Source organism: Lathamus discolor, chromosome Z, assembly GCF_037157495.1.
Source record: "Lathamus discolor isolate bLatDis1 chromosome Z, bLatDis1.hap1, whole genome shotgun sequence".
NCBI lineage: Eukaryota > Metazoa > Chordata > Aves > Psittaciformes > Psittacidae > Lathamus > Lathamus discolor.
Window position 1 is genome coordinate 17,601,406 of NC_088909.1, and position 14,896 is coordinate 17,616,301.

Sequence of the window (14,896 nt, forward strand, 5' to 3'; positions counted from 1 at the left end):
TCTGAAAGAAGGGGGAAAAAGATACTTTCTGGAGAAAAGAATGTTGCATGTTTAGGTGACCTTCCCATCAGTTGTGCAGAAAAGGCTTGGTTAACCATGAAAGTCTTATTTCAGTATATAATCCGAATAAAATCACTTCTTTTGCTGGGATTGTCATTCAGCAAGGGTGTCTCCTTTCTGCATGCATGGGGCGTGACACATTCATACTGTAAGGAATGTTTTACAGGTTGATTCTGTCAGGGGTGTGAGCTCGCCTTTTTTGTTTTTAGTAGGTACACTTTTTAATTACAAAACTGCCATTAAAAAATCGCTGGGAGAGTTATTTATGGAGACTGTTCTAGAGGAAAAAAGTTCAGAGGACTAGAATGGAATTCAGAAGTCACTGGGTTCATGATTTGTTTTTTCAAGGTTGCATTCATAAATGCAATTTTATAACTCAGATGATGAATTCGTTTAACGTTCCTCATTGTTGTGTTCTTACAGTTCAAACATTTCTCACTGTTCATGTTCTTACAGTTGCTTAAAAACAACTGTAGTTTTCAAATTCTGATGTGATTATAATGTGAAAAAATTAGAACCTAATTTGGACAAAACCCCAAAAGTATTGATTATGGTTAGTTATGTGATTCATTTGTTTGTATTGTAGTTGTGATATTGAGACTGTTTTGGTGATTTGACTTACACGAAGGAATTTCTTGTTTAGTAATTAACATTGACAAAGATGATGCGGTATTGCATGACGATCAGGTTTCCAGGTGGCTAATTCTAGCTGCTTTCAGTGCAGTTGATATCAAGGTCATCTTGATTTTTCCTAAGTACCTAGTAGACAAGCAAGAACTTGTTACGCTCTTAAGGCATATAATGCATAGTCTGTGCATCTTCCTGCAGAGGTGCGCTACCAGCAGTAGAAGTAAAGAATCTTTGAAGGCATTGCAGACACAAACCTTAGCTTTCTGTTGTTAGACTAGTAAGGGTCAGAATATAATTCTTATTGGTAGCTAGTGTTCGGGTGAGTAGATCCACAAGTGAAAATCAGTGTTTTTTCCAAGTGCTTTATGTTATTAATTCACAAATATGTGGCTCATTAAAATTCCAGGGAAAGGCATTACCAGTCCTTAGAGTGTATTATGAATGGATGCAGCTTGGGAGAGAGAGTCTTCGAGATTTTGTGTGCACACAAAATTGATAGTAATACTTCTCTGTCATGAATGGCTGTATCAACTTTAAGAAAGGCATTCTTACCGTAGAAGCAATGTTTTACTTGTGGAACAAATAAGGCAGGATTTGGAAAGGTTTTCTCGGACGTAGAAGCTTTTTCTGTGCTGAACTTCACTTCTTGGGGCTTCCTCTATAGTGATATGCAAAGAATGTGAAGAAACTGTTAGTTGTTGCGGAGCAAATTAAAACGTGTTTAGGCCTTGAAGGAAAAAAATCCCAGTAGCTGTAAGCAATGATGACAGTGATTTGTCCTTGCTATGGGAAGTACTGTGAAGGTCTTCAAACGCATGTCCTATGCAACCCACAACAGAATGTTGGAGAAATAACTCTCTACAAAAAGCCTACTCAGCAGAATACTGGAGCTCTTGGGAGCACTGCTATCATGATTCTGTCTCTTGATATTGTCTGTTAACTTGATGGCTTTTACGTTAATTAAGATGTCATTCAGACTTGTAGTGCACCTTTGCCTCCTACAAGACAGCATGTCAAATTCTTTTGAATGCTGCTGAGAAGATGCTCTCCTGGCTGCTGTGAATCAGGGCATATGTGAGGAAGCCTACAGCTGTTATCTGTTCCACTGTCAGTATTTTAGGGCTAGTTCTTCCATGTGAGCAGCAGTATAGTCGATACCTGCTGCTGTTAATGGCTTTTGCAGGCAGCAGCAGCAGCACGAATTTGATGTGATTCCTGCCAATTTCCCTGCTACTCACAGGGTTGCGGGGTTCAGTGGGAAAGTGACAGGAGGCTTGTTCAGTGCACTTGGCTGCTGCTTGGCAAAGCTATTAGCAGGAGTAGATACCCTGGAGCTCTCTCTGTGCAGATTCAAGACAACATTGCATTGGTTTATGTTCAGTTATATTTGGATGATTATCCTTGCAAATTTGGAAAGTGAAAACACATTTTTCCGAATCTTTAGCTTTTAAATACATGGCTGCCTCACGGTTTTCTTCCCACTTTCTCCTATGCGTTCATCAGTTAAGAGTTGCTTTCCTGCTGCTGGTAGGTGGAATAGGTTTATAAGCAGTTGGTGAAGAATATGTTCCTTAGGATGTTTGAACCCTGCTCAGTAAGAGGTAGGGGTATTTTTGTTGTGGCAAAAGGTTTGTCCTTTTTGTTGTAGATGCCGTGTAGTTTTTGAAATTCTTTTTGGTGTGCATGCTGATTTATAACTAACTTTAGTTCATGGCCATGCATTTTTTGGAAGTCTGAAATGATTATCAGAACGAAAGACTGCTGCTGAGTTGCATGATCTGTGTTGCTTTGGTTGCTAAGTACATGCAGATACTGTCCTCTGTACTGGTTCTTCTAATCTCAAAGCACTTGTGTTGCATTCCAGTTGTTTTTTGTTGTTTTTTTTTTTTTTGACAATGGTGACTTCCTTGATGAAGGTTTCACTACAGCTTTATTTAGATTAAAATGGCTGGCTGGTGCTTTCCTGCTCCTTGATGAATGTAATTTCCATATGGTTAGAAATGTGATAGCAAAATTTAAAAAAAAATGAGTCCTTGGTTTCCTAACAAATACCTTACTGTTTCTGCAGTGCTGGAGACACCACTTATAAACAGAAGCAATAGTGCAGAGCAGGAGGCAGAGGGTCAGCCTGAGGAATTAAAACATAGCTTAGCCTTGTCCAGCATACTCACAGTTCCACAGTAAAAGAGTGATAAAGTAGTTGAGGATAACTTGGGAGGCAGCTTTATGCTCTGTAGTGTAAGAAACTTTGCTTTAAAGGAATAAAATAACTAGGCGGATTATTGCAAAAGAATTATGAAAAAAACACTATTTCTGTATTGCCCACTTAGTTACTAGGTGGTTTTTGTTTTGTTTGTTTCTGGCCCAGGAATGTTCACGGATGTACCAATTTCTTTTAAGACTCCTCAGACCATACTGGCTTTAGCAGAGTTTTGCTTAGAGCTGACATGACACCAAGAGTATGTTAGGAATATATTTTGTTAGCTGATCTCAAAATGGAAAATAGTATGTGATTTACCAGTTTTACTAAGTTACAAAATAATAATCCTAAAAGGTAAATCATTGCAGTTTGTTATAGATACTGTAACTATGGTGTAGCAGCATCTTGGCTAGAGCTCTCAAAGGTAAAACTAAAATTTAGTAATTGTCCTTGTTATGAAGTGGAATATTTACAGAAAGATCTTTGAGTTTAAGTGGCATTGTCAAGAAAATAATCTACTTGATATACTGGTACTGCTAGTGTTTTCAATGGACAGTGAGCTTCATTTTGAAATTAAATTTAAATGAAGTGAAGTTCAGATAAAGTCTAAGGCCTAATCTTAACGTTCTTGCAAAAAATTAAAAATTTCTATGGAGAAACATATTTATCACAAAAGTATAAATATATAACAAGCAAAACAGAAATCAAATCCTGATTCTTCTTCACTCTTCTTTAATGGGCTTCTGTGACTTAAGGGTGCTGCTAGACGGAGTGATGCTGTCAAAAGCTTCTTGTTTATTAATAACCTTTCAAGAACCTGATCATATCTGCTTTTTGGTTTTATTTGGTGTGTTGACAATACATACCTGAAGACTTGACTGATCTTTGAAAATAGCACTTTGAATCGGCATTGTGATGGAGAGGATTTTACCACTGCAATGTGTCCCCCGGTCTTCGCCGCAAAGTGTCCATGGGCCTTGTGCAGAGGCATGCAGCTAAGTTCAGGAGTTCTTCCATTTTCTGTAAGAAGCAGGCAAGTCTGTGAGTTTGTATGGTCACTACTGCTAGTTTATAGAAATGGGGTAAAAATAAAAAAAAAAAATGGAACGAATAGTGTTGTTGGAGAGCAAGATGGGTTTGAGGCCACGGACTTGTGTTTTGGTGCCTCTCCCCTCTGGCATCTTTGGCCTCGCTCCAGTGTGGGAAATGGAGCAGCAGAGTAGCAGTGCAGTCAAGGCAGATGGACGCTGAGCTCCCAGGGTTTTCCATCCCGGCTAGCAGGCATTGCTGGCAGCACTGGTGGAGGAGCAGGAGTTAAAGCCCACACCGCATGTAGGGGAGAGTGGCCCGTTGGGGGTTAAATTGCAGAGCCTAATGGAATAATAACGGGTAGCACCATCTGCTGGCCTACTTCCGCAGAAGGAGTCAGTATTTTTAACGACATCTCTAATATTCATGCTGATGCATTTTGATGCTTTGTGCATTCATTTCTTCCCGTGCTTTGTTGGAACCTGGCTCCGCGGTTACGGTGGGTGCTGAGCCCCGCTGTGGCAGCAGGCAGCCCTCCCCACCTGAGGCAGCTGGCCGGCACCCGTGGACCTGTGCTCGCCCAGGGAGGAATATGTTGATAAATCAGAACGCGTGTTTGTGGAGGGTTGTACATCTCTTGGCTGCAGCTCGCTAAATAGGCCATTTAGCAATCTTCTCTCAATGCTTTTCTCTTGAGCACTGCTCGGGGTGCTGAAAAAGCAGAGGGCAAGCCTTTGTCTGATGCCAAACATGTCTTCAGTGAAGAGGCCAAGGGGAAGGGTAAGTGGAAGCCTGAATGAGTGGGAGGAGGAGGGGTTCTTTGGGCTAAAAGGCTAATGGGATTGAATAACCTTCCTTATTACTGGCTGCTGCTGCGGGAGCCGCGCCGCATCGCCATCTTGAGCTGGCTGCTGTGCTGCGGGTCCGGCGGTGGCAGCACCCGCAGGCCATGCACTGCTGTCCACCTATGGGGACCCGTGCCTGCCACCAGGCCCCACCGCAGCACCCACAGGAGATGCACCCACCAAGGGGCTCCGGACCTGGCCACAAAATGGCTTTGGAAATCCCCAGTGGCTCTTCTTCGTGCTGTAGGCAGAGGCGCGTGTACGGGTGAGAATGTAACATAACTGTTATCTGCTGGGTTTTGTCTGAGTAGGAAATTCTTCCCATTCCTCAAAGGGGAAGGGGGAGGGGAGGGAAGCAAAAACATGTCTCCTAGCAGGGTTAGAGGGAGGCTGACAATCCGAACGTTGCATTCGTGGTGTAAACAGCACTGTGTTGATGAAATGAAATGGTGATTAAAACCCTGAAAATCAAGACAAGTTACATTTTCTAACTAGGGCACTGACTGTACATTGATCTAAATGAAAGAAATAGTGCTTTCTGATTTCCTGTGAGTACAGAGTTTAGTTTTGGTTTTATCTTTTGTTTGGTTTTTAATCTTGATTCTGTTCAAACATCTGTTCTGTTCAGCAGTGAATTAGTCTTATAAGGTATGCTGTCTAAGGTATCTGTGGTCCTAGTATCTAACAAAAGGTGAAGTACTGATGCTGTTACCTTCAGTTCTTTGCTTTTTCAGATTTTATGAGAACAGCATTTATTGGAGGTATATGTCAAATGTATGGGAATGCTGGGAAGGTTAAGGATTAGTTTCTCTAACTACAGAAAGAAGGCTGAGAGAATTTTAGAATGATATTTTTTTTTTACTGATTTTCAGCTTGTGTCTTTGTTGTTGAAAACCCACAATTGATGTAGTTATTCTGAAACCCACGCCATTCTGTGGGATCAACAGAATTCCTTCTTTTTTTTGTGTCTGCTTGAGTCCCTGCCAGTTTCATGTGGTTTTTGTAAATGCATATCCAGACTGAAAACTTTTGCACTTTCAGGAAATGTTTATATTCTTAAGGTAATTTTATTTCCTTTTGTCTGTTGCTACAGCCTCCTTCCTCCAAGAAGACTGCTGGTTCGGGATCATATACTAAGTTGCAGAATACCCAGGTGAAGGCAATGCCAGAAAAGAGGCAGAAGAAAAAAGCAGACATGGAAAGTAAACAAGAGAAGGCAAATCGCATAATATCTGAAGCGATTGCAAAAGCAAAAGAGAGAGGAGAGAGAAACATTCCACGGGTAATGAGTCCTGAAAACTTCCCTAGTGTTTCAGCTGAAGGTAAAGAGGAAAAGAAGGGTAGAAAAGTTAAATCCAAACCAAAGGAGAAGGAGAGCAAAAAACCGAAAACTGGTTCCTCATCCAAAACTAAAGAGAAAACAAAAATTGGGTAAGTAGACTAAAAGGTCTCATTTCTTTTCACACTGTAGGTCCTTGATTAAAATGGAAACGGGTTACTGTTAATAAATTGTTCTCCTCTACCGCCTACACAAAATTCTTCCTGATCAAGTAAGTCCATGTGTGGACTCTCTCATTCAGGAACAAGAATCCTCTGTTTTTCTTTCAGATAAAATCGTTTTAGGACTGTCCTTCTTAAAGGAATTATTTTGAATTCATATCCTAAAATATTCTATACTTACTTTGAAACATAGACAAGACCAACATATCTTTCATCTAGTGTTGTTATGAGTTCTGACCCCAAATTAACTTTATCCGTACTATATATGCTGCCGTCATCAATTTTGGCGTGTGTCTTCAATAAAGTGTGCAAGGATAAACTGCATAGGGAGGACTAAATGAAACTAAAATGAACTTGTTAGCAAGTGAATATTCCTATAGATATCACGTGTATCAAAAGTTACGTGCATATTGAAAAAATTGTGTTATAAACGTTTTGTTGTTTTCAGTCATAGCAATTGAATCTCCCTTCTTAAAAAATTTGCAGCCTCAGCTGAGTCAAACTGGGTGGATATTGTGGGGTAAGGAGCTTTTGAAAGGTATTAGGCACTAGAACGCTCCAAGGGATTCAGTAGGTGTCACGTTTTCTGACTCCAGAGCTAAACTAGTTCTCCTGTAAAGGAAAGTGCCTAATTTTTCCTGTAAAGTATGTCAGTCAGAACCTGAAATAAAAATCTTACCTACAGTCTGACTTTTCATTTTTTTAAATCCATGCTCTTTTTGCTGTACCAGAAATATTAACTGGCATAGCTCTCCAATTTTAAATGTCTCGTATACATATGTATGTTCTCATGTATGTAGAGCAGAAATGAATGCTCTTTTAATCAGCCCATTTCTCTGCATTTTCTTTTTTTTTTTTTTTTTTTTTTTTAATCTAGACATCAGTGCTTTCCTTACATGTGTGAAGTAAACAACTTCCTTTAGAAGTTGTCCTGTACTGTAAAGGATCTAAACTTGACACTTAACATGAACTTTCATAGCCTTAATTTCTTTCTTTTCTGGCTATGGGTTGGCACATGAATGCTGCTCATGGTGTTCCTTAGTGCACTAAATACTGCTTCCTTTTTTTTTTTGTTTTTACCTCCATCTTGTTTAAAGTGGGATTTTGGATGTGTACTTCCATGGCTGATGTCACTTTCATGTTTTTGAATTTACTTACATTCTATAACAGATATTTTGTGGGTCTGTCTAAGCAGAAAACTTACACTCTGTTAGTCATCTAGGGTCAGTTTCCTGAAGATTCGTGTGAATTGCTCTTGGTGCGTTTCCTATACATTCTTTCAGATAATTTACAAAACAAGCCAAAATATTATCCTTATGATATAAGACATAGTTCCCATAATATTTTTATTGGTTTTAATCAGAAAAGTGAAATGAACTGTTATTTTTGATTTATACTTAAGCATTTTTTTTGTCTTCATGAAATACATAGCTGTGCACATGGCTTAGGATCAGTTTTTGCGCTTTCATGACACAGCATCAGTTGAGAAAGAGCTTTTTCTCAAACTATGTTTTAAACCATAATAGTTGTGCTTGATCCCAAGTACACTGAAGGTAGCAGGGAGACTCCTATTTAATTATGGTCAACTTGTCATAATGCTGTGTTGGGCTGTGGAGGTTTGCCTCCCCTTTATTTACTTGTTTAATTAGCTAATGCCTCAGTAGCACTTTGTTAGCTTAATCATGCTGCCAGGTGTTGTTTTAACTACATGGAACACATACCTAATGATTTGGTAGTCTGATCCTGTTAAAAAGCAGTGCAGGGAGTCTTCTAGAACCACATATTACAGATTGCACAGAATTTGTGTGTTTTGATGCACAGCAGTAAATCAAGTGCTTTGAGGCATCCACGTACTTCATTTTTGTATCCAAACAGCTTCATATTGTTATGTTGTGCTAGCACTGTTTTATATTATTTATGTAAATACATTAAATGTTGCCTATCTAGCAAAGAGTAGTAATTGAAGAAAGGCCTTGATTTTGTGGAAAAGAATAATCTCAGCAGACTGTTTTCTGTGCAGATGTAACTACTGATCTTACACGAGAAGAATATTTACTTGAGAATGGCTATACTTATCTTTTCAAAGGTGGTTTAAGAAAAATCGTGCAATTAATAAAATCTTTTTTTATTTAGAGAAGAACAAAATGAAATAAATCCAGGAACTAATAAGGGGTTTAGAAAGCCAAGCAATTCTTGTAAAGGTTTTTTTCTACTTGCATTCCTAAGAAAATATTTCTTAAAGCATCTTAGCATGTCCTGGAAATTATTATGTCAAAATAGAATAGGGGTTTTAAATGTGTGGATTGCTACGCTGATTTTCTCATTTATCTCAAAACAAACTCTAAATCTTCGGGAAGAAATCTGGGGGAAAAATATTTACAATGCTTCAGAAATACCTTTAAGTGCTTATATTAAGGAAGAAGGGAAAAGGAGGACCTCAACTCTATGAAAAGTTTTTGTTTATTTTGGAAATCAGGAGGTTTAAAATCGGAAGAGAAAAAAATTCTATTTATGTTTCTTTTTTACTCAATAAGGAGAAAAATTTGCAAAAAAAAAGAAAAAAAGGCAAAGTTGTATATATGACATTGCTTGCATTTAAGCAGGAAGCAAGAATTCCCACCTCATGATTAAAAAGGTCTATAAACAATTTCCAATTGTTCTAAACTGTTATCAACTGCAGTTCTTCTATAAGCAATAAAATCATGACTGAAACTTTGCAGCCAAGAAAGATCTACTGTAAAAAAGCATAAGCAAAGTATGTGTTTTTAACAGTGGTGGATAATTGGGTTTGAGTGCATCTGCTTTCCCTTTGTAGGAGTTTCACTATGGTATGTCCATCCCAGATGATTAGTTTCATTCAGTGCTTTCTATAACAAGCATATTTAACTCGCAGTAACTGTTAAATATGCTGGTTCAGTTTGGATTCCAAGAGATAGCCCGGTTTAGGAGGTGTGATTGTGTGTATTTTGGAAGGTCTGAGGTCAGATGCATGTTTCAGGTGACTCCTGTTTGAGTTGCAGGCAAGCATAGAGCTGCAACAGCAGAAACTATGAACAAATACATTTTTGAGAAGTTTTTGGAGACTGGTTTTAATCTGATCTTTCACATATCTGCTAGCATCAAAACTAGGCTATCCAGTGTTAGCACAACTGTACTTTCTGTAGTCCAGTAATCAAACAGTATACTCTTATTTAGATCGTGATCATAAACCTTGCTGGGATCCTACAAGGGTTCCATCTGTGTAGCACATCCTGTATTGCTCTTGAGGAGGATTTGCAGAGCTACACAGTTGGCCATCTGTGAAAATGATCTACTCCACTGCTCTGGTGGAGCTGAAACACAAAACACTAGTTGCTGAACAGACCTTGATGAAATTGCCTGGTAGCAATCAGCTAAAAAACAAACAAATACATTAAAAAACCCTTATAAATGTCATACCTTACAGCTTTTACTGAAACTGAGTATCCCTCATCTATCATAAAGATGAATTTTCACTTCTGTATCTCAGTTTAAGGGACGAGATGATTTTTAAACCATCTTGATTGTTTTCCTTGCTCACTGCATATGGTAGGTATGTGTTTGGGGATTCATGTTATTAACTGTTTACATTTTCCTTAGTGATTCTTCTGATATGTATGTACAGAAAAAAATTAAAGCGTGATTTTTTCCCAGCTTATTGCTTGTTAGAAATTACTAGCAGTTACTTTCTAGGCAGGCTGTACTTTCTTTCTAAAGGTGGTCATTGAGTTTTTTAATCCTCTGACCTGTTACACTCAAAAGAATTGATGCCTGTTAATTTCAGTTAGATGGTTTAGAACTGGATTCACTAATTGGTAAGGTTTCTGTGACATAAGCATTGGTGAAGATCAGGGACTAAATCCTTTTACTGCCAAAAGCATTGTAAGCATATGACAGAAATTATTAGAAGAATGCGTGTGTATTATATTCAGTGTTACAAACTAACCAGTTTGCTTTATGCATTGATTACTGATCAAGTTGATTCTTTAAAATTAACTTACTTTACAATTTTTTGAGGACTGCAGAACCACTTTTCATATCCTGGCTATTTACCAAGATGCACTGGTGTTCAGGAATCTATTTAAACCCTATTTTGCGTAGAACTTGTTTCCATTTATAAGCTTTTTCTAACTGATTGTAATTCTACTTCTTCCATTTAAGGTTATGCATATTTAAACTAAAAAGTCTACTTCTTGTACTTCATGTGAAGGATAGAAGAATTACGAATTTGTGAAGGTTCTGTTGTTCAAAAAAGTAGATTGGCATTTAGGTTTTATAGCTCTCTATGTATTTCCACCTACTCAAACATAAAATTAAATATCATGGCTCTGATGAAAAGCAGCAGCTCTGCACCGGTGATATAAAGGACAATATCAGTAGATTAGATTTAGGTTTTGGGGATTTTTTTTATCACCACATAGTTCAAATAAATATATCACCCAAATCCTAAGAATTTTACTTTCAGTTTAATTCTGGGTGGTAGTCCTTAAGTTCAGAACCATTTCCTGTTATCAGAAATTGCCGTATTTTTTCATGTGCTAGAACAACGGTGGGGTTTGGTCGTTTTTATTAACCCTTAAATTATGTAGTAATGTAATCAGCCAGTAGTATATGATCCCGTTTACTGTTCAAATAAGTAAATGTCCTCGTTGACTTGGAGTAGGTCTCACATGTTTTGTTTGCAAGAGCATTTTTAGGACCCAAGACCCTGACAGAATGGGGGAAGGAAGTGATTCTGCTGCCTCTGTATCATTTAAGTTTAAATGCCTAGAACTTGAAGTGAATTTTACAGAAGGCAGGACACTGTGAGTTGTTTTTTATGTTTTGTGTAAGTAAGGCAGGGGTTGGCTAATAGATCTGTACTCAAAGGGAAGAGATGCTCCCTGAATCTTTTGATCTGTTATGTCATAAACAGCTTCTGTCATGATCAGAAATGGCATACAAATTCCAGATTTTATCATCCTTCTGGGAAGAAGCTTTTTACTATGAGGGTGGTGAGGCCTTGGTACAAGTTGCCTAGGAAAGCTGTGGCTGCCACATCCCTGGAAGTGTTCAAGACCAGGTTGGATGGGGCTTGGAGCAACCTGATTTAGTGGAAGGTGGCCCTGCCTGTGTCAGGGGGATGGAACTAAATGGAATTTAAGGTCCCTTCCAGCCCAAACCATTCTATGATATCTTTGCATGTCCTGAGCTGTGACTCCCTGATGGCATTTTCTCTGCTCCCAGATTCTAGTTTTGATGCGTAAGTTAGGTCTTAAGTGACATAATTTTAAGTTACTACTGCAAAATGTATGAATGCAAAATAGTGTGGTCTTACTGAACAGCTAACCAAACACTTGTTTGTTCTCTTGCATTATTATATATGTTGTATGAGCATGAAATGGCTCTTGACTGAAGGAGTGTTTTAAAAATCTGTGTGCAATCCAGCAGTTACTAATTTGAAATATAATTGGAGAAGGAGACAGTGGCTAATATTAGTGTGTTAGTAGTATTTATTAAACATATGCTAAAAGGATAAGAGGAACTGTTTTTATAGCACCAGTTCAACTCTCATTTGAAAAAGATAAGCAATCTTGTCAAGGGCATATCTGCTTTTGTATTTTGCTAATAGGTAGATTTTTAGCTAAGTTTTTAGTGATAAATACTTACACTGTTGATGACGTAGGAGTTTTATTGCTGGTAATATAACAAAATGCTTTGACTACAAATTAAAATATCTGGGAAGTGGCTTTGGATGTTAATAAAGAGTCAATTGGTATCCTCTGTTTTGGGAAAATGGGAGTAAAATGATGTGTTAAAAGGCATGCATTGAAAGCCAGCAATACTTACTATTTCTTGCATGTCTGATGTGTATTTCATATTTGCTGGTGGTTTTTTTTTTTCCCTCGTCTTTAATCCTTCCTCATATTCACTAACTTGGAAGGCTTTGAAAATTGTCCTTTATAATTCTCAAGGTGTTCAATGTGCAGACAATTCGCCCATCACATTCTCTGCTATCTGCTATTATTGATTCTTAATTTAAAAGAGAGAAATTGCAGTGCTCTTCACATAGTGATTCCTGGTGGTCTTGCTTGATGCTTTTAATTCTTTCAGTTGTGATCTAAACCATGTTAGGAAGCTTATGCTAAGGATCAAAAGCACTAATGGCTCATGAGATAGCTTCTTTGGAGCCTTTTCTGTTTATATGAGTCTCTCAACATCTTTGTTTTGTTGTTAAAAGAGAAGGAAATATATGTTGAAGAAATCTACGCTAATTGTTTAAGTATTTCTAGATAATATGGGATGAGATACATTTTAAATTTTAAAAGGCGAGAGAGTAAGTGCAATTGGAATGGAGTCTAGTGTTACTATTTATTCTCTGTCTACAGCGTGCTGTTTCCTTTTCATAGAAACAGAATAGATAGTTTCTGTTCAGAACAGTTTGTTTCAGAGAGGAAAAAGGGATTTTAGCCAAGATCTTTATGCTTCCGTATAGAAATTTGTAAACTGGCAAGAGGACTTGCTCTCTCAGTGAAAAAAATTTCACAGAATTGATCCAGTTTACAAGCTTCTGAAAATTATTGTTTTCACATAGCAGATTTTGAGAGGTTTTTGGCCAAAATATGAGCAGATTGCATTTTTACTAATAGAAATGCATGACTTTAGCACCATACTGCTTTTCAGCAACTTTTGATAGCAAGGAGCATTGTGGCTCTGGGCACGGGATCAGAAAGAAGTGAAATTGCATTTACTCCTCTCACTGGCACCGTATCCATATAGAGGAGGAAACATTCTGATCTGCATCATCTAGAGATGTTAAGGAAATTTCAGGGAGATGCTTGTGAAGAGAAGTGTGTGGGGGGGGTAGTGAATACAAGCTGGAGATAAGGCACAAAAGCTGACAGGGAAATGGAATATTATGTGTAAGACTTCAGGGGCAGAATGAGAGATGAACACAAGAGGAGATTACGACTACAGAGAAGGAGAGGAAAAATTGTGCAAAGAAAGATGTAGCTAGAGCTACAATCACAATCTGTTTTAAAACAGAAGGTCCTTAAAATCTTCTGCTATTCAGTGGATGCCACTACAATCTGTAGAAAAATAGTCACGACCTTCATTAATACTGTGTTTCTCAAATCCGAAAGGAACCTGAGCCTAAAATATTAGGCAGTAGTGCACAACATGAGGATGAACTATGGTTGCACAGATACAAATGCTTAACCATAGCACCATGCATTTATGCAGCATTTTAATAAAACATTACACAAAAGAGGATCAAAATTTGGAATAGGTGTCAGCCTTAGAGACAAGCAGAGCTTGGCTGAATTCAGCAACATAAAAGAATTCTATGTTGGATAAAGTTGGCTTTGAGTAGGGACCAGATGTTCTCCAGAGATCCCTTCCAGCTTGACTTACATCTCAACACCTATTTGATGAAAGTATCCTTTTTCTTTGTTGCTAGTAGTCTTTTGTTCGCTTAAAAATCAAAATGTGTATCACATTCACAGTCATCTCTACATGCCTTACGTGCATCAGGCCTTTAATGCCTTTGCTCCAAATCAGAGAAGACTTTGAGCCTTATTTATTGGTCAAAAAATAATAATTTAAAAACTATGTTGTGTGAGTTCACTGGATTGAATATGTTCTATGTCCAGTTCTTTAAATTAAAAGATCAAGAATGGGCAGGTACAGATAAGCACAATTTGTTACACTTAACATGTGGCCAAAGCTTAGAGGAGTTCCTATCCAGCTGAGACCAGAGTTTTGTCTGGCCTATTGTCCTCTCTCCAGCAACGGCCAGAAGCAGCTGCAATGGAAAGAATTCAAGGCAGGGAAAACATACATGATACTTCTTAATATTTTCCCAAATTTCAAAGATGCAAAAAAGGAACTTTGTGGAAGAGACACCAGCCTTCCAGAAGATTCTCACTCAAGTTTATCAGGTTTGCCTTTAAATCCGTGTTAAATTTTAGCATCCACAATTCCATTTAACAATCTCAGAGGTTCAATCACAGTGTGCCTTGATTGCATCACTTCGGAATAGGTTAGGTGACAAGTGCTGATGTAACACGTAAATTCCATGAAACAAAGTGAGATAAAAATCGAAAATGTGGTTTATTGAAGTCCATCACCAGAGTCATATTAGACAAATACCTGATATTCCAATAGTAAAAAAAAAAAAAACAACAAAAAAAAACCACAAGAAAGAAAGGAACCACCAAACCCCAAAAAACCACAGCTGAAAAACAGACAATCAAAAAACCACAACTGATGGGACATTAAAAATGAGGGGTGGGGGGACAGACAACAAACTACTGAAGACAGTAGGGAAACCAATATGTTAATTGTATGTCCTGCAATTATGAAACATGTTTTCTAAGGAATAATTAAACTGGGGACACACCTAATAAGGACTTGAGGATCAGAATTTACTTCTGAACAAGCAGCTCTGTGAACAAGCAGATCTGTGATTGTGCTTATTGCAGCTTCATTTCCATGTGCATTTGCTAGTGCCGTTCACTTTGTACTAGAAGTAAAAAATGTAGAAGTGGAAAACGTTTGGGGTTTTTTTTTTTTTAAGCCTTTCCACTGAACATACCTAGTGGTTAATTATTAAAAACCAATGGAATTGTTA

General features: G+C 37.9%; 1 protein-coding gene across 3 annotated transcripts in view; it reads left to right on the forward strand.

Annotated features, from left to right (window-relative positions):
• CHD9 (chromodomain helicase DNA binding protein 9) overlaps positions 1–14,896 on the forward strand; it is a 101,595-nt gene that overhangs the window by 38,016 nt on the left and 48,683 nt on the right. For all 3 annotated transcript variants that reach the window (XM_065661312.1, XM_065661314.1, XM_065661313.1), the window contains exon 4: positions 5,858–6,195. In XM_065661312.1, the coding sequence (XP_065517384.1) occupies positions 5,858–6,195 (338 nt within the window). The remainder of the gene's footprint in view (positions 1–5,857; positions 6,196–14,896) is intronic.